At 44.5% G+C, this 22,695-nt stretch overlaps 1 protein-coding gene across 1 annotated transcript in view; it reads left to right on the top strand.

Annotated features, from left to right (window-relative positions):
* Positions 1-22,695, top strand: part of CYFIP2 (cytoplasmic FMR1 interacting protein 2) — a 131,509-nt gene that overhangs the window by 40,668 nt on the left and 68,146 nt on the right. The window contains exons 12-19 of the mRNA XM_060144126.1: positions 1,344-1,463; positions 1,990-2,115; positions 10,685-10,851; positions 11,605-11,752; positions 14,986-15,139; positions 16,327-16,483; positions 17,004-17,100; positions 20,285-20,361. Of these exons, the coding sequence (XP_060000109.1) occupies positions 1,344-1,463; positions 1,990-2,115; positions 10,685-10,851; positions 11,605-11,752; positions 14,986-15,139; positions 16,327-16,483; positions 17,004-17,100; positions 20,285-20,361 (1,046 nt within the window). The remainder of the gene's footprint in view (positions 1-1,343; positions 1,464-1,989; positions 2,116-10,684; positions 10,852-11,604; positions 11,753-14,985; positions 15,140-16,326; positions 16,484-17,003; positions 17,101-20,284; positions 20,362-22,695) is intronic.

The raw sequence follows: 22,695 nt of genomic DNA on the forward strand, positions 1-22,695 counted from the left end.
CTTCATTCCTTGTCCAGTTTTGGTATGATCTAAGAATGAGTCTGGCTCAAAGATATTTTTAGAATTGTACAGTTTATACATGTGTATGTACAGACCACTCTCAGTATTCACAGCAGTTATATTCTGTAAAGTGGCCGTCAACACTAAATCAGCAAGTACTGAACCATCACTCTTTGAGAAAATACAGGGGTAGGTTCCTGTGAGCTTCCGATCACAGTGTTTCCATCAGCTGGTTTTTAATATATAACCTTATTTTACATGCGCTTCTGCTTGAAGACGCCTTATGTAATATATATTGTTGATTTGTTAGCATTAAATCACAGCCAACAGCACTATAATTCATGCCTGAGCAAAGCTTATCTAAAATACATATTTTCTCCATAATGCCCATCACAGCCTCCTTTCTCATAGGGGCATAGATAGACCATCAGCCCTGTGCTTGGGGGCCATTTAAAATAATGAAATCACCATTAAAAAGTATAAGAATGAGGAAAATGGGGCACTAAATAGACCAGGAACGGGACACTTGTGTACAGTAGGAGCCGAAACAAGAGAGCAGAGAGTTGCCTTGTTCAGCCTCAGCTGGGAACATGACTCAAATTTTTTCCCACTCTGCACACGTCTGAATCTGACCATGAAAGCACTGCAAGGATTGATCTTGAGGTTACAGATAAATTTTAGTGAATAGGGAAATTCACAGATACAGAATCCACAAATAATGAGGACTGGCTCTATATGTATATCTATACACATACACATACACATATATACACATATATCTATGCATACACACAGTATACATACATACAGTATTTCACGGTGGAATATTACATGTTCAGATAGATGTTTATCTTCACCAGTGCTTTTCAGTCCGTGAGTCATTTCTAATTGAGTTGTGAAATCAATTTAGTTGCTTTCTAATTAGCATTTTGTTATGAAATGGAATAAAAAATCAGAGGAAATCTCAAGTATTGAGCATAAAGTTGTTTCGTGAAAACTGTTCATGCCTATATTGAATACCTCTAAGTAGGTACGTGTTCCTGAGTTAGTAGACAGTATGCACTTCCTACTGTATATCGCAGACCCAAAAGTCTGAAAGGTGCTGTGCTGCAGTCAACCAGGGTCGTTGTGAGTGGGCGCCTGGCGTCACACCACCTGAATTTGAACCCTCAGTCTATTACAAGGCATGTGGCCTTTAGGAAGGCACTTGTCTGAGCCTCAGTTTATCTGTCAAGGGGTATAATAATAGCACCTCCCTTGCAGTGTTCTTGGGGGAATCAGTGAAATAAGGTAGAAAAGTGCCAGGTGCGTCGACAGTGAGGGTGACAGCTGATGTTCCCCAGGTGGTGACGGGCTCCGGGCTGGACAGCCAGAAGTCGGACGAGGAGTACCGCGAACTCTTTGACCTGGCCCTGCGGGGCCTGCAGCTTTTGTCCAAGTGGAGCGCCCACGTCATGGAGGTGGTAGGTGTCGCAGGGCAGAGGGTCTGCCCCTTCCCGGCCCCCTCCATCCTGAACTCTGTTCACTTGGAATCTGTCTGCCCCTGCCTCTCTCTGGCACTCTATTTTTTAAACAGCTTTATCAAGATATAATTCACACACCACACCATTCACCCATTTAAAACGTAAATTTGTTAATTTTTAGTATATTGCCAGTGCCGGGCAGCCGCAGTCAAATTTAGACCATTTTCATCACCTCAAGAAGAACCCGGTACAATCACCCCTATTCCCTATCCCTGCAGCCCTAAGCAGTCTCCTTCTGTCTCTGTGGAGTTCCCTATTTTGGCTGTTTCCTATAAGTAGAATCGTATCATATGTGGTTTTTGTGTCTGGCTTCTTTTACTTCACATGTTCAAGGTCCCTCCATTGTAGCACAGATCAGTACTGCATTGCCTTTTATGACTGAGTGATAGTCCGTTGTGTGGACTCACCCAATTTGGTTGATTCATTCACCTGCTGTTGGATGCATGGGTCTCTTCTCTCACCCCAGTACTCCTGGAAGCTCGTTCACCCCACGGACAAGTTCTGCAACAAGGACTGCCCGGGCACAGCCGAGGAGTATGAGCGAGCCACCCGCTACAACTACACCAGTGAGGAGAAGTTTGCCTTCGTCGAGGTGGGTGCTGACTCCCTGCGTCTCCTCGCCCCCCACCCCCGAGGCTGCTCCGTGTCAGCAGCCATAGGGCTTCCTGGAGGGGTGCTGGGCCGGGCGGCAGCCATGGGCCTCCTGTGCATGCACTTCCCTGCCCCCTCCTCCCACCCGAATTCATCTCTGCCCCAAGTTGTTCTTTCAGAAGCGGTGAGAAATGCATTCTGTTCTTAGAATCCCAAAGAAAGAGGCACTCCATTAGACCAAACAGCAGGGACAAAACACGTGGCCAAAAGAGATATAACAAATGCCCAGACTGAGGAGTGGTTGGAGAACTTCAGATCGAAACTAAGATGAGATAGAATGCTGACCAGTCAGGATAGTAAAGATCTAGTAGATTGGTGATGTCTGTTGCTGGTTGAAGTGGGATGTAGACCTTCTCAGATACTTTGAGTGGCCAGTCCACATTTTACAGGCTTTCTGTGAGGGCAAGCTGATCATCTGTATTCGGATTTTTAACGGGCATACCGTTTGGCACATATATATCTCAGGGAAATAAGCCAACTGTGCCGAGACATATATAACAGACATTTATTGCCGTATTGTTTATAATGCCAAAATATGTGAAACAACTGAAGTGTCCTTCAGTATGGACCAGGTAAAATAAATAAAGGTACAGCTATATCATTGAATACTATGCAGCCACTAAAATGGATGTACTGACGTGAAAAGATATACACCGTATATTGTTAAGTTAAAAAAGAAACAGGTTAAAGGGCAGCATGTAAAATGATGCCATTTCTACCAAAATTAATATACTTTTGCACATTTGCTCAAAATGGAAGGACATAAGTGTATATGTTTATATATACCAAACCATTAACAGTAGTAATTTCTAAAGGGAGGATTCTACTTCCTGCTTTATAACCTTCTGATTTGGTTTTTTTGTTTGTCTGATTACAAAAAGATATGTGTGTGAGGGTGACGGAGCTCATTCTTGCTGGGTTATGAGTGACAGCTTCCTCTTTCATGACTCTCTGAAGCCTAGAAGTCAGAGACTTGGATGCTGCCCCCGGACCCTTCATCTCTCTGAGCCTCAGCCTCTTTATCTATAAGATGGAGCCGATTATCTTTACCCACTTCCATCCCAGCATTATTGTTGAAAATCAAAGAGTCATTACCAGAGATAATGATGTAGATGAGCAGTGAAGGCTATAAAGCGTCATACACATTAGGGGTTAGAGTTGCTCTTTAGCTGATCTCCAGGCTGTACTTTAAAGAACTGAGGCTCAGTGGGGTCATTTCAGGCAGGTACGTGTTCCTGAGTTAGTAGACAGTATACAATTCCTACTGTAAATCACAGACCCAAAAGTCTGAAAAGTGCTGTGCTGCAGTCAACCAGGGTCGTTGTGAGTGGGCCCCGGGCGTTACACCACCTGAATTTGAACCCTCAGTCTATTACAAGGCATGTGGCCTTTAGGAAGGCACTTGTCTGAGCCTCAGTTTATCTGTCAAGGGGTATAATAATAGCACCTCCCTTGCAGTGTTCTTGGGGGAATCAGTGAAATAAGGTAGAAAAGCGCCAGGTGCGTCGACAGTGAGGGTGACAGCTGATGTTCCCCAGGTGGTGACGGGCTCCAGGCTGCACAGCCAGAAGTTGGATGAGGAGTACCACGAGTTTAAAATGTAAATTCATTAATTTTTAGTATATTGCCAGTGCTGGGCAGCTGCAGTCAAATTTAGAACATTTTCATCACCTCAAGAAGAACCCGGTACAATCACCCCTATTCCCTATCCCTGCAGCCCTAAGCAGTCTCCTTCTGTCTCTATGGAGTTCCCTATTTTGGCTGTTTCCTATAAGTAGAATCGTATCATATGTGGGTTTTGTGTCTGGCTTCTTTTACTTCATGTTTTCAAGGTCCCTCCATTGTAGCACAAATCAGTACTGCATTCCCTTTTTTTTTTTTTTTTTTTTGCGGTACGCGGGCCTCTCACTGCTGTGGCCTTTCCCGTTGCAGAGCACAGGCTCCGGACACCCAGGCTTAGTGGCCATGGCTCACAGGCCCAGCCGCTCTGCGGCATGTGGGATCTTCCCGGACCGGGGCACGAACCCACGTCCCCTGCATCGGCAGGCGGACTCCCAACCACTGCACCACCAGGGAAGCCTGCATTCCCTTTTATGACTGAGTGATAGTCCGTTGCATGGACTTACCCCATTTGGTTGATGTGTTCACTCACTGATGGTCGTGTGGGTCTCTCCTCTCTCCCCAGACAGATTGTAATCTCACTTGGCATTGAGCTGAGTGGTCCTGACCTCCTGGCACTTCCACTGCAAACAGTCAGCCTGGAAGACAGTTGCCCAGTCATCACTGGGCGAGAAAGTCCTCCTCAAGCCTATTTATATAAAATTAGACTTTCAGTCAAAGAGGACATACAACTTTGTAAAACTGTTTATACCTTTCTTTCTTTAATAAAAGCAATGCGTAGGCACCATAGGTAGTTTAGGAAATGCTCCTCTCAACCCCACTCCTACACTCACCTTCCCACAGTCTCAGAAAATCATCCAGCTACAACCACCAGTGGCATTTTCTGTATTTCCTTCTAGTCCTTACTTTACATTGAGAGTTTTTATAGTTTTTATTTTGTTAGTAAACCATGTAAAAATAAATTTAAGAAAAGTAATTCTGGGGGGGGCGGTGGTGGTGGTGGGATGAATTGGGAAATTGGGATTGACATATATACACTAATATGTATAAAATAGATAAGTAATAAGAACCTGCTGTATAAAAATAATTAAATTAAATTTTAAAGAAAGAAAGAAAAGTAATTTTACGTGGCATTAAACAACACTAAAACAAGGCAAAAATATTACAGTAACCTGCACCACCTCACTCCTCCCTGAGTCCCAAAATAGGAAACATCTTTTCACCTTGTCAAGCTATTTCTTCTGGTATTTATCTCTGTACTTCCACTAACAGCCTGATGGGGCTGTTCCCTGGTTTTTCAATTCATGGCATTTTCTATTGATTTCGTACTTTGGGAGAAAACAGTTTAGTTCTTTCATCTCTACCTCCCATTTCCACCCCCAATACACCCAATTCCTTTCTCCCATCTTCCCAAAGGGGCAAGTTAACACTTTTTGGTTAAATTAACGGTTGCTCTACATTACTATAACTGAGTAACTGTTCATTGCTGAGTCATGTGGTCTAAGATGAATACATCTCTTTTCTGGCACAGCTTTTGCCTTTTTGTTTGATAAGTTTTCTATGATCCAATAAAAAAGGAGCCCTCAAACATACCAATGTAAAACTTCCTACAAAAGAGCTAATCACAGTCATTATTTTATGAATTTTATTACTCTTTTTTTTCTTGGAGCCATTCCCGCTGAAGCCCCTTTTCCTTCTCTCCAATCTGAACTGATTTGTCTCTAGATCTGTTGTTCAGTTACTGATCTGAGATATCTCATCATCATTACCCTGGGATTCCCTTTGTCCCTCTCCTGTATTGGACCCCAGGGCTGACTCTCTCTTTATATTGGTGGAGTATATCCTCCAAAGCTTTCTAAGAAAGGGATTATGGAGGAAAATATTTCTGAGATCTTGAATATCTGAAAATGTTTTACTTCTAAACTCACTCATAGTGAGTGGCTAGAGAGTTTTAAATTGTAAATAATTTTTTCCCAGAATTTTGAAGGTATTATTCCATTGTTCTCTAGCTTTTAGTGTTGCTGCTGAAAAGTTGGATTCTAGTCTAATCCCTGTTTCCTTGTTATTTTTTCCTCTGTATAATTTTTTAATAATCGCATTATTGAGATATAATTTATAAATAAACAAATTCACCCTTTAAAGTGTACACTTATTTTTAGTATATTCAGAGCTGTGAAACCATTACCACTGCCTAATTTTATAACATTTTTGTTATCCCCCAAAAAAAACCCATACCCATTAGTGGTCATTTGCCATTCATCCCTTTCCCCACCAGCCTCTGGCAACCACTAATCTACTTTCTGTCTGCATAGTTTTGCCTCTTCTGGAGATTATATTTAAATGGAGCCATATAATATGTGATCCTTTGTGACTGGCTTCTTTCACTTAGCATGATGTTTTCAGGGTTCATCCATGTTCTAGTATATATCAGTACTTCATTCCTTTATGATTGAATAATATTCCATTGTATGAATATATCGTATTTGTTTATATATTCACAAATTTGGGTTGTTTCAACTTTTTGGCTATCATGAATATGCTGATATGTGCATTCATGTACAAGTATTTGTGTGGAAATATGTTTCATTCTCTTGTGTATATACCTAGAAGCAGAATTACTGGGTCACGTGGTAACCCTACGTTTAAAAATTTGAGGAACTGTAAAAACTGTTTTCCAAAGCAGCTGCACCATTTTACATTTTCACCAGCAGTGTGCGAGAGTTGCAATTTCTTCATATCCTTGTCATCACTTATGGTCTTTTTTATTTTAGCCATCCTAGTTGTGAAGTAGTTTCTCATGGTGGTTTTGACTTGCATATCCCTAATAACTAATGATATTGAGCACCTTTTCATGTGCTTATTGGCCGTCTGCATAGCTTCTTTGGAGAAATGTCTGTTCAGATTCTTTGCCCATTTTATTTTAGGTTATTTGTCTTTCTATTTTTGAAGTATAAGAGTTTTTATATATTCTGTATCAGAAAAAGCTAATTAATTTGCCATGGTTACCAGGAAAATAGGGACTGTTTTCTAAAATGCAGACAAATTTATGAGCCAAAATGAAAAAGAGGAAAAAATTTTATTATGCATCTTGTTTCCCAGAACTGGTATATTTAAAAATATATCAATATTCAAACACCAAAAGAAAGAGTTTTTATATATTCTGGATACAAGTCCCTTATCAGACATATAATTTGAAAAAATTTTCCTCCATTCCATGGATTGTCTTTTTACTTTCTATATGGTATCCTTTGAAGCACAAAAGTTTTCAATTTTGATGAAGATCCTTTTATTTTTCCTTTTGTCACTTGTGCTTTTGGTGTCATATCTAAGAAACCATTGCCTAATCCAAGTTCTCAAAGATTTACTCCTATGTTTTCTTCTGAGATTTTTATAGTTTCAATTCTTACATTTAGATCTTTGGTCATTTTGAGTTAATTTTTGTATATGGTGTGAGTAGGGGTCCAACTTCATTCTTTTGCATGCAGATGTCCAGTTGTCCCAGCACCAGTTGTTGGAAAGCGTATTCTTTCTCCATTGAATTGCCTTGGTACTCTTGTCAAAAATCAATTGACTCTAAATGTAAGGGTTTATTTCTGGGCTTTCAGATCTCTTTCATTGATCTATATGTCTTTCTATATGCCAATACCATACCATTTTGATTACTGTAACTTTGTAGTAAGTTTTGAAATTAGGAAATGTGAGTCTAACTTTATTCTTTCATTTTCATCTGTAGAATCTTACAGTCTCATCTCTTTATCACAGTTTTTCTGAAGTTTCACTGTAAGGCATCATGATAAGGGCCTTTTGCATTCATTGTTTGGGACACTAAATAGGCCATTGCAGTGTGGAAATACAAGTTCTGTAGATCTGGGAAATTTTCTTGAATTTTAATTTTGATAATTTCCTCCTCTCTGTTTTCTCTGTTCTGTCTTTCTAGGTTTTCTATCTATCAGATGTTGGATGCCCAGGAGTTAGTGTCTAATTTTCCTATCTTTTCTGTCTTATTGCATATCACTTATTTTTGTTTTGCTTTATGGGATATTTCCTTAATTTCAGTTTTCAACTCTGTTAGTATTTTTTATTTTGCCTATAATATTTTAAATGTCCAAAAGCTCCATCTTGTTCTCTGAATGTTTCTTTTTTTTTTAATCGCACCCAACTCTTGTGTCATGAATGTGCTCTCTCCACGAGAATATTATTGTTTTTTTCAATGAGCTTTACTAAGGTATAATTTACGTTTGGTAAGCTGCATCCATTTAAAGTGTATAATTCACAAAGTTTTGACAGTTGTATATATACCTGTGAAACCAAAAACACAAGATGCAGAACATTTTCGTCTCCCTTTAAGACTTCATATGCCATTTGCAATCCATCCTTCCCTCCATCCTTGGCCCTAAACAATCACATTTTTTGTCACCATAGATTTGTTTTCATTTTCTAGAATTTTATTTAAGTGGAATCATATAGTATGTATTTTGTGCGTGTGGCTTTTTCACTCAGCATAATAATTTTGAGATTCATCCACATTGTTTCTTGTATCAATAGTTTGTTTCGTTTCATTGCTGAGTATTTTTCCATTGCGTGGCTATTCTACAATTTGTGTATCTATTCAATTGTTGATAAATATTGGGCCATTTCCAGCTTTTGGCCAATGTAAGCAAAGTTGCTTTAAATATTTGAGTATAAGCGTTTGTGTAGACATAGGTTTTTATTTCTCTTGGAATGGTCATATTGGAGGTGTATGTTTAACTTTTTAAGAAACTGCCAAACAGTTTTCCAAAGCGGGTGTACCGTTTTATATTCCCACCAGTTATATATGAGGGTTCTGTCGCACACACCCTCACAGTGCTTGTGCTGTCAGTCTTATTAATCTTAGCCATTCTAATGGATATTTAGTACATCTCACTGAGGTTTCAGTTTGCATTTCCCTGAAGATTAATGATATTGAGCATCTTTTCATGTGCTTATTGGCTATTCATACATCTTCCTTTGTGAAGTGTTGTCTGTTGAAATCTTTTGCCCATTTTTTACAATTAGCTTTCCATCTTCTTACTATTAAATTGTGAGAATCTTTATATATTCTAGATACAAGTCCTTATTCACAAATACGTTGCAAATATTTTTTCTAATCGGTGACTTTGTCTTTTCATTTTTTTGGGCACCTGTTTTTAATTTTGAGGAAGTTCAACTTATTTATTATTCTGTGGTTTGTGATTTTTTGTGTTCTAGCTAAGAAATCTCTGCCTAGCCCAAAGTTGCAAAGATTTTCCCTTAGGTCTAACAGATCTGCATACTCTTCTGTGTTTGGAGTTATTCTGAAAAATCTTCATTATTTTGTCCTTCCTTTGTCCCTTATTTCCTGGTTTCATTGCCAGCCAGGATCCCAGATTCTTTTATGAATTAACATTCCTTTAGAGCTTCTCTCTCATTATTTCTGCACTATAAAGGTTCTCTTCGGCAAAACCATTAGACTGTTGGTTCTAGTGAAAATTCTTACCTTCTGAACTATTCTCACTATTTCTCCTGCCTCGAATGTTCTATTTCTTCATTTACAGTTTGGAGGAACATAAAGGCTTAGCATCTAAGCTCATTCATTCATTTACTCATTGCTTTTCAAGAAAAATCTCTTGAGGGCCCACCAGGGCCCTGGGCCCCAGGGATGGAGCCTACACAGCATGCCAGGCCTCACCCCTGCAGTGCTTACAGTCTGGTGCAGAGGGAGGAAATCGACCATGTCATGAGGGGTGTGACAAGTGTGGCAGTTGTCAGGAGGCTGATTTGACAAGGCTTTCCCCTCTGAACTCCTTTTTTTTTTTTAACATCTTTATTGGAGTATAATTGCTTTACAATGGTGTGTTAGTTTCTGCTTTATAACAGAGTGAATCAGCTATACATATACTTATATCCCCATATCTCCTCCCTCTTACATCTCCCTCCCACCCTCCCTATCCCACCCCTCTAGGTGGTCACAAAACACCGAGCTGATCTCCCTCCCCTCTGAATTCTGAGCTAATCTAGAAGTTAGCACTTGAGGCTGATGGGGGCCAAAGGATCAGGTTTGGTAAAGCTGGACCAGAGAATGTGACTTCACTCAAGGCCACACCAGGCTTCCTATTCCTCCCGCATCCCATGAAACTTCCCACTGGGAAACAGGCAAAGCAGCTGCATAAATATACACCTCCCATCCTCGGGATGGGGAGGGGTGATTACCGCAAGGACAAGACAGGCACCCAGACGAGAGGATACACCCCACAGGCAGACAGATCCCAAGTGAGCACCAAGGTCAAAGTGACGCTACACGCATCCTAGTTACCTGTCTCCCCACCTCTGCGGACAGATAAGTGAGTTAAGGGGCTAGGGAGGAGGTAAATAGAAGGGCAGAAGCCTTTCCCCACAAGACTTCTATAGGAATCCTATTTTATGGACTCAAGCAGCAACTGGCCAAATCACTTCAAAAGCAAGGATTGTAAAGATTCTATAGAAAGAAGTTCTATTTGATATTGTCTGTGGGTACATGGGATGTGGAGAGACCTCTCAAAGTCAGAGTGCTACTCAAAACATGGTCCATGGACCAGCTGCCAGTCGTCACCAGTCAGCGGCAAGATGGGGGCCGGTGCCAGAATGAAAATCAGCTGATGGTGAGGCACACGCGCAGCATGTGGCTGACATCTTTGCTCTGTAGCAGCGCTTCCTTGATGAGGGAGGCGGAGTGCTGATTTCTCTTTTGGCACACGTTTCCACCCAGCCGTGAACTGACACTCTGAGTAGCACTCGCTGGCCTCGTGCTTCAGGATGTCTCCTCCAGCACCCCCCCGGAGATGTGGTGAGGGTACCGGGCAGACGGGTATGCCAAGGCACGGTGAGCCTGACCTCGATCTGTGCCTGGCCAGGTGATCGCCATGATCAAAGGCCTGCAGGTGCTCATGGGCAGGATGGAGAGCGTCTTCAACCAGGCCATCAGGAACACCATCTACGCAGCCCTGCAGGACTTTGCCCAGGTGACCCTGCGTGAACCCCTCAGGCAGGCAGTGCGGAAGAAGAAGAATGTCCTCATCAGGTGGGTCTTCAGATGGCCTTTTCCAGGGGGCCACATCCAAAATCGGGGGTGCTGGGTGCAGGCCACAGAGGACGTTCCCAGATCAGTCAGCTTCCAGGGAAGTGTCTGAACACAAACGGACCTTCCAGTGAGTTCCAGCAAGTCCTATGAGGCCCTTTCAGGAGATTGGACGTTTGGGATGAATTAAGCCTCCATCTCTGGGTTTGGAGCCCATATCCACCACTGTCTAGCTGTGTGAACTTAGTCATGTTACTTACCTTCTCTACACCTCAGTTTCCCTCATTTGTAAACTGTGGATGATGATGGTACCTACTCCCTAGGCTGTTGGGATGATGAAATGAGATAATCTGTGTATAGACCTAAGCACACAGCAGCATGGAGTAAGTGTGCCACAGATATAAGCTATTATTCAAGTTTTAAATATACAGAGATTTAAATGGACTAATGAAACTGTCCTATAAGCAAAAAGAAAACTAGCCATCCTTCATTCAGGTTCTCTCCCACTGTGTGGCCTCAGAGCTGAGTTCTCAGACAGCCAGTGGGCCTCAGAATCACCGGGGCACTTGTAAAATGCAGACCTCTGGGCTGCACCTCCAATCTGTTAAGCCAGCATCCCTGGGGCCCTGGAGTGAGCATGTTTCACAAGCATGCCGGGAGTTCTAAGGCACATGGTCCTGGAACACCATGGCCTCTAGAAACAGGCTTGCAGTGCCTCTTCCCAGCTGGTCTGAATCCAGGTTCTTCCTTCCCCAGTGTCCTACAGGCAATTCGGAAAACCATCTGTGACTGGGAGGGAGGCCGAGAGCCCCCCAATGACCCGTGCTTGAGAGGGGAGAAGGACCCCAAAGGTGGATTTGACATCAAGGTGCCCCGCCGTGCCGTGGGGCCCTCCAGCACACAGGTAAGCGGCTCCAGGCACAGGCCAGCTCTGCTGACTCAGAGGCCAGCCAGGCTATGGTAGGTCATCCTGGCTGGACCATGGGGCAGTGGGGCTGGGGGTCCTCAGGCAGGAGGGGCAGGGTCAAGCGGCTGCTCTAGTCTTATTCTGCCATCTTGTTTTGATATAAGAGGGAGGACCACTGACTTAAGATTCAGGAGACCTGGATTCTAGTCCTAGATACCTGTGTGACCTCGGGCACGTTACACAGATCTCTTTGTGCCTCAGTTGTCTAATCTGGCAAATGGGGGTAATACCAGGACCGGCTGTCCTAGCCCTGTGAAGTACAGGTTCCAAAGTATAGGAGAAGTTTAAAGTGAAATCTGTATGCATCTATCCTGTCCCTGGTTAATGAGCGCTGACCCCGGCTTCCCCTGTAGTGATGTCCTAGCTTGGGAATTCCTAAGTTCTGCCTCTGACTTGCTGCGGGATCTTGGGCAAGTGCCTTGACCTCTCTGAGCTCTGGTTATCTTCTCTGTTAAATGAAAACTTTGGATGAGATCACGTTACTGACAAAACACCGCTTTTGTTATTCCCCGTACCCCCCGCCACCAACATCACAAGTATCCAAAGCCCTCAACCACTTAGAGAAAGTCTAATAATCAGAGATATTCAGAGTTGCCAACCGGAGCTTTTTCAACAACGAGAGGTTGTCTGTGGCTTATCCAAAGTAGTCGGTAGAATTACAGAAAAAAAAGTAAAGAACCTAGGCATCTCAGTTAAATTCTTGCCCCCTACTTAAGGATAAATAGTTTCTGGTAGGCTTTTTGAGCTATTGAGAAAAAGCATATGGACCCATTATAGCTTTTAAAGGTCTTACAGGCCCCCAAAGCCCCAGGCTGGGAACTCCTGCTTCACATGACCTTTAAACCTCTCTCATCTCTGAAATCCTGATTCCTTGAATCATCTGAGATGAGCCATCTGAGGCCCACCCCGGACGCTTCTCACTGTATGTGTGTCTGTGTCTGGGCACGGGGTGGGGGCAAGGAGGCAGCACCCGGGAGAGCTGGGTTCTCAGCACTGGCATCGTAGCTTCCCTTGGCCCGCAGCTCACAGACCCCTTTGCACTTTTCTTGCCTGCTCGAGAGACATGGAACTTCTCAAGGAAGCTTGTACAGACAGTTCTGTGTCATGCCAAGGGCCAGAGACCTTTCCAGTCCAGAATGGCTTGGAGGGGCTGAGCAGGGCTTCTGGGTGTTGCTTCCAGGCGAGGCAAAAGAGAAACAGGAAAGGAGGAGGTCGCAAAAGGGGGCCAACAGGCAGAGAATGAGAGAGGGGTGCGGGGCAGGGAGGGAGAACGGAGCATTTATAAAGATAATATGAGAAGGAGTGTCACCAACAGTTAGGCCCCCCGACACCCCCAAGTCATGTTAGGGTGGCACAGACACACTTGATAGACTCCTAGACAGTCAGCTTGGAAGAGCCCTTAGAGACAAACTAGTCGCAAACTAGTTCCTCCCCCTATTTTGCAGATGGGGAAACTGAGGTCCAGAGAGGGGAAGTGACTTGTCCAAGTCACAAGGTGAGTTTAGATGGAGGTGGGACGAGAACCAGGTCTCCTGACTCCCACCCTGGGGCTCTGTTAGGGCCTTGGGAGCACAGTAGACATGGCATCTGGCAGAGCTGGGAGGTTACTGTTCTGGTGAATTAAATGCTTTGTTTAGTAAAAGTAGGTGGGGAAAACGTTTCCCCTCTTAGGGATGAAATGGTTTTTCAAATCGTTAGAATTTGGTACCAATCAGTCGACACCCGCACAGACTGGATTGAAGACTCCTCTCTTGGAGGCCTCCAAAGGCCGTCATTAGAGCAGTGCCTCTCGAGTCTTAGGGATGGTCAGCCGTGCCCACCGACAGGGTTGCAGAGGGTGGGCTGCCTGATAAACCAGCAGCCCCGTAGTTCCTTCACCACAAAGGAAAGTGCTGTGCCAGGGATGGCGTGCCACTCCTTTCTGTGGCCGTGCTGCCCAGCCCAGGCCAGGCGCGTGGTGGGTGTGGTCCTAGAGAAGATCAGAGGCGGCCAGCATGGACGTGGTGGCAGAGGGAGGTTGGAGCATCTCAGAGGTGGTCGGCAGATGGCCTCTAGCAGTCGTGGCGGCTTTCCCACCGTATACAATACCTCTTGCTTTTCTCTCTCTCTCTCTCTCTTCTCTCTCTCCCTCTTCCCTGTCTCTCCTGCCCTCCCATTCCCTCCTCCTCTCTCCTATCTATGTCTTAGGCCTGCCAGTGGTCCCCGCGGGCTTTGTTTCACCCCACTGGTGGCACACAGGGCCGAAGAGGCTGCCGATCCCTGGTATAACACCGCCTGGCTGGGTTGGTTGGGTACCCTTCTCCAGGAGGCAGCAGGAATGGACTAGCCTGGCTGTTCACGGCCGCTTCCAGCCCTAAGATTCAAAGACACATGATGTGGAAAGATGTAGATTAGCACTTGCGCCCTTTGCACTTAAGGCTCTCTGTAAGCAGGAGTTAATTGTCTAGTAGGCCTCCTGTGTAAGTACCGATCTTCACCTGCTATCCACCCAGCATTTCGGCAAGCTGTACCATGCAGCTGATACCTGCAGAGGCGCTGTCCCTCGGTCTTGAGGGTCGGAAACCTGAGGTGGTGGGGGGCTTGCTCTGATCCTACCCCATTTCACAGTTCCTTGGAATGTCAGAGCTGAAAGGGACTGGTTGGAGAAAGCATCTGGTGCAACCTCCTCACGTTAGCAGATAAGAAAACTGAGGCCCAGAGTGGGACTTTGTTGCCCAAGGTCACACAGAAAGTCAGGGGCGTACCTAGCCTTGAACCCCATTCTTTTGACTCTGAGTTCAGTGCTCTACCCCTGGTGCCACCGTGGCTGTCCAGTAAAGCAGGGAGCGACTCCAGGGTGACATGGAATGAGGTTCTCCTCTGATGCCCACGGCCTGGGCCAAGCAGAGCAGGCAGGACCCTGGGCCTTGAAAGACCTGGTATTACCAGGTCCTCCCACCCGGGAGGCCGCCGGCCCCAGGCAGAACATCCTGCCAGGCTGGCCAGTCTCCCTCTTGAAGGTTACACATTCCAAATTTACTTCTCCAACCCTAAACTGGTGCTTCCTTAAGACAGTGCTTTTTAAGGGCAGATATCTTCAGAAAAAAAGAATAGAAACACAGCACAAAGCAACCTTTTCCCCTGGATGGAAGGCCAGCCCCTGACCTTCCCATCTTCCTTTCTTTTTCAAGCTGTACATGGTGCGGACCATGCTTGAATCGCTCATCGCAGACAAAAGTGGCTCCAAGAAGACCCTGCGGAGCAGCCTGGATGGACCCATCGTCCTCGCCATAGAGGACTTCCACAAGCAGTCCTTCTTCTTCACCCACCTGCTCAACATCAGTGGTGAGCCACCCTGTCGGGGGCAGGGGGAGGGCTCCTAGGGACTAGAGCGTCTAAGGCTGTCGGGCCAGAAGTTGCAAAGAGACGTGATCGTCTACCCAAAGGGGCACATTTTGCCACCAAAGAAAAAAGGCACACTTTCCAGTAGACTCTGGGAAAGGCCAGGCTCAGTCCAGCTATTCTGACTCAGCTAAATCTGGTAGATATTCGTAGCTAATTTGTTATGAAGTTCCCAGTAAAGCGGGATCACAAACAGGTGACACCCTCAGACACACGCAGGGACCAGGTCAGCCTTTTGTTTTTAAGCAGCAGCGCTGAGCTGATTAGTGCCCGTTGCTCCTAGCAAAGGAGGCTCCCGGACTGCACCTGGATCCCAAGTCCCCTGCTCCACCTCTCCTGTTGGTGGGATGCATGTGCACGTGGGACAGGGGTGGGGAGTGGAGGGAGAGCAGCATCCCAGGGTCCTGGGAGGGGCGATGTGTCTGTTGGTATTGAAAAGAGTGATCTTAAACAGCCCAAACTTCTCCATAGGGAGCAGCCTAGGAAGGGTCTTCAAGACCTCTGTAAGGGACCCATAATTATCACAAGCAAGGGTCATGGCTGCAGTCCAGTTAAAAGCGGGCACCCGTGGATCTGTCTTGACACTTACAGCAAGCACACTTTGACACTTAGCTAGCATGTTTTCAGGATGGCTTTGTAAGGACACGATGGAAATTGTAGGGGCATCTAAAGCTCTAAAACATCACTGCCCCCCGACACACACACACACACACACACACACACACACACACACACACACACACACACACACACACACACACACACACACACACACACTGCTGGGTGAACAAACATTGTCTTCTTTTTTTTTTTTTTTTTTGGCCACACTGCACAGCTTGCGGGATCTTAGTTCTCTGACCAGGGATTGAACCCACGCCCTTGGCAATGAAAGCATGGGATCCTAACCACTGGACCACCAGGGAATTCCCCAAACACTGTCTTCTAAATAGACGTTAGGCTGGCCTTCAGGTACAGGAGAGCAGGGTCTACTGATCGAATCATTTTCGTCAGTACCTGCTCTGTACCTAGCACAACGAAAGAAGAATAAAAGTTTAAAAAAACCCAGTAAGAGCTAAGATCTTCAGGTGCTTCTGATGTGTAACCCAAGGCTCTCTCCCTTATGCTTCCAGAAGCCCTGCAGCAGTGTTGCGACCTCTCCCAGCTCTGGTTCCGAGAATTCTTCCTGGAGTTAACCATGGGCCGGCGAATCCAGTTCCCTATTGAGATGTCCATGCCCTGGATTCTAACAGACCATATCCTGGAAACCAAAGAACCTTCCATGATGGAGTAAGAGGCAGGGTTGGGCCAGCAAGGAGGTTCCCGAGGTGCAGGTGGAAGGCAGTTCGCCAGCCAGCGAGCCCTGTTCTTTCCAGAACTTTTCAGATGAGGCAGTGTGCCCCACCCAGGATCAAATCACCACCAGATGTGACTCAGCCTTGCAGAAAGGTTCAGAAATCTACCAGCCCAGCTGCCCTTCCCAGGCTCATAACAGCCACGCTGGGAAAATTATCATCTCTGGGGATAGGGAAGCTAATGGCCTTAACGGCCACCAGATTTCTTTTAGTCCCAGACTGATTTTTTTCAGGCCTTGCATTTATTAACATCATGGACTTTGCTTTCTGTGGGCAGACAGTAAAGTAAGTCATTCCTAAGTGGAGGCTGGAAACATCCTAGACCCTGAAAGGGTCTCTTTTTCCTAACTCTGAATTTGTTCACCCAGCTGTTCATATTTCCTAAGCAAGTTTAAATCTGCCTGCCTTAAGAGAGATCATTAGTGAGCTACTGGCCGTTGTTTTTCCCTCTTCAGATACGTCCTCTACCCTTTGGATCTGTACAACGACAGCGCCTACTATGCTCTGACTAAGTTTAAAAAGCAGTTCCTGTACGATGAGATCGAAGCTGAGGCAAGTGATTGTTTCTCCTTTTGTTCTTCTAATCGTGTTCCAAGAGTCTGGACTCTTCAGGTCTCTAGCTGGGCACAAAGTGGGGTGTCTTAGTCCATTTGGGCTGCTGTAATGAGATACCACAGACTGCGGGGCCTATAAACAACAGGAATGTATTTCTCACAGTTCTGGAGGCTAGAAGTCTGAGGTCAGGGTGCCAACCTGGTCAGGGGAGGGCCCTCTTCTGGGTCCCAGACTTCTTGCCATGTCCTTATATGGTGGACGGGGCCAGGGAGCTCTTTGGGTCTCTTTTATAAGAGCACTGATCCCATTCACGAAGGCTCCATCCTCGTGACCTCATCACCTCCCAAAGGCCCCACCTCCTAATTCCATCACCTTTGGGGGTTAGGATTTCAACACATGAATTTTGGGGGGCCACAAACATTCAGACCATAGCATGGGAGATCAGTGACTTGCTTTGGACACTGACCTTTATAAACATCATTATCATGAAAAGGGACCTAGAACAGATGTTAGTCTTTCTTTTTCAGATGTTCAGGGATGGCAAACTTTAGAACTGCATGGGTAAAATTAATTTCTAATGGGTCTTTTACAGTTGGATTAATTGGCTAATAATAATAACAGTAATGCTACCTATCAATTATTGTATGTTTACCATTTGCCAGGTATAGTACTAAGCACTTTATGGACATTTTAAATAGTCTTTACAGTAATTTAAGAAGTGTATGCTACTGTCTATTTTACAGATAATAAATCTTAGAGTGTTCAAGTATCATTACCTCCACATCACACAGCTTATAGAGTCTCATTCTAGTACTGGTAGGATGGAAATAGCCATCCTGTCACCTATGAAGCTGTTGAATGGTCGCTCAAGGGCTTTATTTCTGAAATCGTCAGGAAAGGCTGGGATATGCTGCAGTTACAGACAACCACACGTTCTTAGTAGCTTGGGGCCAAAAGTTCATTTCTCCATTGCATGTTGGCTGGAGGCTCTGTTGTATGTAGTCTTTAATCTGGGACCCATCTGTGATATTCACTAGTTGCCATGGCAGGGGGATGTGTCAGGGTGAATCATACTCTGATACTTAAAGCTTCCACCTGGAAGTGACACATGTCATTGGTCAAAGCAAGTCTCATGACAGTGCCTCCTTTCAAAGAGGAGCGAGGAAGTACAGTCCTACCACGGGCCAGCAAGGACCAGAAATGGGATCAGCAGGGCTAAGGACTATGAAATATCTCAATTGTGTCATCTGGAAATTGGAATGAGAGTCTCTGCTCCACCTAAGTACATGGGATTATATAAATGTAGAATGAGGCCAATTGTCACACAAATACAAGGCATTCTTATTTATAAAGGAAAGATGTAAGTGTCTTAGGACAAGCATTACCACCAAATTAGTTTGAAAGTTTATGTATTTCAAAGAAAATCTAGTACAGATGCTGCTTTCTTTCTAAATCTTCCAGTTGCTATGGGAGTTGAAAACCTTGATGGACCCCAATGCAAATCTATCCTGTTTGTCTCCTGAGCAGTACACAAACTTGGAAAGAAAGATTCCAGTAGACAAGTTAATTGGTTGCATCGCAGCTTGGACAGGTCCATTTTCCAATAAGATTTTAGATAGTCATGTTCTCCAACAGGTTGAAAACAAAAAATCTAGAGTGTCATATGTCCAAGTGACATTTTAAAAATAAATGTAGGGGCTTCCCTGGTGGCACAGTGGTTGAGAGTCCGCCTGCCGATGCAGGGGACACAGGTTCGTGCCCCGGTCTGGGAAGATCCCACATGCCGCGGAACGGCTGGGCCCGTGAGCCATGGCCTCTGAGCCTGCGCGTCGCAGCCTGTGCTCCGCAACGGGAGAGGCCACAACAGTGAGAGGCCCGCGTACCACCAAAAAAAAAAAAAAAAAAAGTAAAGAAAGCACACACATAAGCCCTGGATAACACTGGAGGCCATGGAGCAGAAGTATAGATTGAGACTCCGAGCTCATGGCCTGCCCCCCTTTCTCTTTCCATCTTCAGACTCTGTTCTGAACCAGGAAGGGCCTATGTGTGGATACCCAAGCTTTATCTTCCTCCTGTGCCCCAAAACGATGGCCCCTTGGCCAACCCCAGGCCCTAGGGGTACACACACCTGCAGTGCAGTGCACCCTCAGGGAGGAACCCAGGGAAAAGAGCACACAGGGCCTGGAAGGGACTTGGGCTATTTGGGCAAGAATATTCAAAGCTGGTTATAGAAGGGGGGCATGAGTTGGGCACCCCACCCTGGATCCTACGGGTCCTTTGCCTGAAGGAGGCCCCTTAGGGATCCTTGAAGCTCAGACTCCAGGGCAGAGGCCTTGGTTACGTGCGTGTGAGGACAACACTGTACACAACACTGTTTTTATGTTCAGAATAACATTTAGTGTGTTAAATAAAAGATATGAAAGCTCTTTGAATAAAGAGTTAACCTTATGGAACTGGGAGTTTGGTGCAAAAAGGATTGAAGATTAATCACCTAAATACAGTCTATTTCCTTTGAAGTTATACTGTTACCCTGCTACTATCAGAGCCCATCTCTTTATCACCCCACGTTTGGCCGTTCCCTGCTCTTGCCATCATTGGAGAATTTGCTTTCGATCCTCTATGTCTGCTGTGAACTTTCCTCTCACCTCAGCATCACATTCGTACACTGACATGTTGAAACACTGAAAAGGCAAGACGGTCTCTTATTCATTAAAAACCAAAGATTTTTAAGCAAACTGGTTTAAAAAGGTTTTTAAGTTTTTAATGACCATCAACTTCTTCATTTGCAAAGCAAGGTAAAGTAAAATAAAAGGAAAAGACAAGAAATTCTATCGGGAGAGATGAGGGGACTGATATATGTAATTACAGGATGTGAAGCCCTATCTGTGGCGTTCCCCCTGGGCAGGCACCTTGTAACAGCCAGGAGGGGACCAGTGGGGACAGTGGTTCCTCAACGGCTTTTTGAATTTTGCTTTCTTTGTGCCTGGTTGAGGACCTTGAGAGCAAGAGACCAGACTTCCCAAACTTAGTTGGCCACAGAATCTTCTTTTTTTTTCCTGCAAAGCATCTTGCTTCACCTCACACTTCAGGCAGTCCTGCACCACTGCCCCCTTCAGTTGCTGAAATTTCTCTAATAAAGCCGGACGGACGCCATTGACATTTCCTGCTTCTTCTTCACCAGGTGAACCTGTGTTTTGATCAGTTTGTCTACAAGCTGGCGGACCAGATCTTTGCTTACTACAAAGCAATGGCTGGCAGGTATGAGAGCCCCAGGGCTATGTGCAGCAAAGCTTCCTAAGATTGCCACCTGGAAGGCAAGGTTCTCTGTTGCAAAACCTCCCTTCTCCTTTAGGACCTAAGGAAATCTGAGTGATTCCGTGGGCCTGGATTTGGTGCTAGAATGTAGGAGGAAGGAAAATAGGCAGATGTGGTGCTAGATCTCATGGAGCTTACAGTCTAGTGAGGAAAACAGACATTAATAAAAACTACCGAATGCACAGTGTCAAGGGAGGTTCCTACGAAGGACAAGCTAATGGGAATATATGACAGTTAAACCTGAACTAGTCTTTGGGATGGGTAACTGGAAGGGCTGTCCCGAGAAAGTAACCTTTGAGTTCACATCTGAAGCTGATAGGACTTGATTAAGTAAAACTGGGTGAAGAGTAGGGCTAGAAATTGCAGGCAAAACAAACTACTTGTGCAGAGTCCCTGTGGCTGAAGCATAAGGTGAAGAGCATGCCTCCTCCTACTTTGTAGGGCTGTTGAGAGGATTAATGTGAATTAGGACACGTAAATGTCTCATTCACGGACCACGGCGTGGGCAGGCTGCATGGTAAAGCTGGGCAGGTAGGCAGGGCCCAGGTCTTGCGGCCTTGTAGGCATGTGTCCTAGGAGTGGAACCACGGGATAGTTTCCACAGTATGACAGTGACCCAGTTTGATTTTTATTTTTAGAAGTTTGATCTTTTAAAAACATTAAACTGTAGAGAACGGATTGGAGGTGAGCAAGAATGGGAGTATGAAGGCCAGACAGAAGGCCAAGGAAGAGGAGAGGTCTGGGCATGCCAAGTTTTACAGGCTTATTGGTATTGTCAGTATGGGTTGATTTAGACCACTGAGAATTCCTGGGTTTGAGGAACCCATAATAGTACTGGTCAAAAAAACCCTGCCTACGTAGATAGATAGATAGATAGATAGATAGATAGATAGAGATAGAGATATTTCCCTTTTTATTGGAAATCCAAATGTACCAACCAGTAATTTCAAGGATTGTTACCTTTTTTCCCTACAATAAAAATTTGCTTTGTTTTGCTTTCAACAACTTGAGTTGTTCTGATGGAGTTCAGACAGGAGGTGGTATACAGATGCACAAGTGTCTGTTAACACAGAATGTGCATTAAATGAAGTGAATGGTGCTTAAGGATGTAAACTATAGAAAGCATATGCATAGGGTTTCAGGGAAAGCGCAGAGAACACAGCCTTTCACAAAGGAGTCACTTCACAAGTGTCTGGATTGAATTGCATGGGGTTCTAACAGTGAGCTGGGCTTCCAGCTTCTCTAAGATAATTTTCAAATATGCTGGTCCATTGTCTGTGTAAACAAACTCAGACTTGTCAAACCCTGGGTCCTCTATATATTTAATTTACAAAATATCCTTATCTGAAATAGGAATCTTAATCTGTATCCCTCCTTATAAGATCAGTGGTTTGTCAAAGATACGGGAAGTTGGGGGAGATTGCGAGAAGTTGGGAGAGTCAGAGAGCACAGGAGGGACAGAGTGATCTAGATCATTGCTGTCCATCAGAAATATAATGCAATCACAAATGTTGGGTCACAGATGTAATTGTAAATGTTTTAGTAGCCATATTTTAAAAATTAATTTAATACTATATTTTATATAATCCATTATATCTAAAATATTATAATTTCAACATGTAACCAATAAAAAGTTATTAAGGAAATAGTTTCCAATGTTTTTTTCCTAAGTCTTCAACATCTAGTGTGTATTTTATACTAATAGCGCATCTCAGCTTGGACCCGCCACGTTTCAGGTGCTTAGTAGGCTCACCTGGTGGGTGGCTGATGTATTGGACAGTGTAGATTTAGATGATGTCACTTTCCTGCTTAAAAACTTTCCGTGGCTTCAATTACATCTAGAAAACATCTGACCTCCTTACTGTGGCTTATATCGTCCCACATGGTCTGGCCCCTAGACTAACTTTATAAATTCATTTTTGCACCATACTCTCCAGCACACCTGCCCCTTATCTACACTGACCATTTTTCCTTTTTCTCAACGTACCAAGCTAATCGTGCCTGAAAGATTCTTCCCCCAGATCTTTCCATTTTTAGCATTTAGGTCTCTGTCCAACAGAACCTCTTTAGAGAGGCTTTCCCTGACCTCCTAACACCAAATGATCCTGTTTTATTATTTTCAGAGCACTTATTACTCTGCAATCCATGGCTCAGTGTAAAAGATCATAATAGAACATCTAATTCATAGGATTGTTGTGAGATTCAAAATGACTCTCTGCATGTACTTGTATGCCTGGTGAACAGTAAATACCATGCAGGTATTTACTTCTCTGAAAT

This window comes from Lagenorhynchus albirostris, chromosome 3 (assembly GCF_949774975.1).
Source record: "Lagenorhynchus albirostris chromosome 3, mLagAlb1.1, whole genome shotgun sequence".
In the NCBI taxonomy this organism is placed as follows: Eukaryota; Metazoa; Chordata; class Mammalia; order Artiodactyla; family Delphinidae; genus Lagenorhynchus; species Lagenorhynchus albirostris.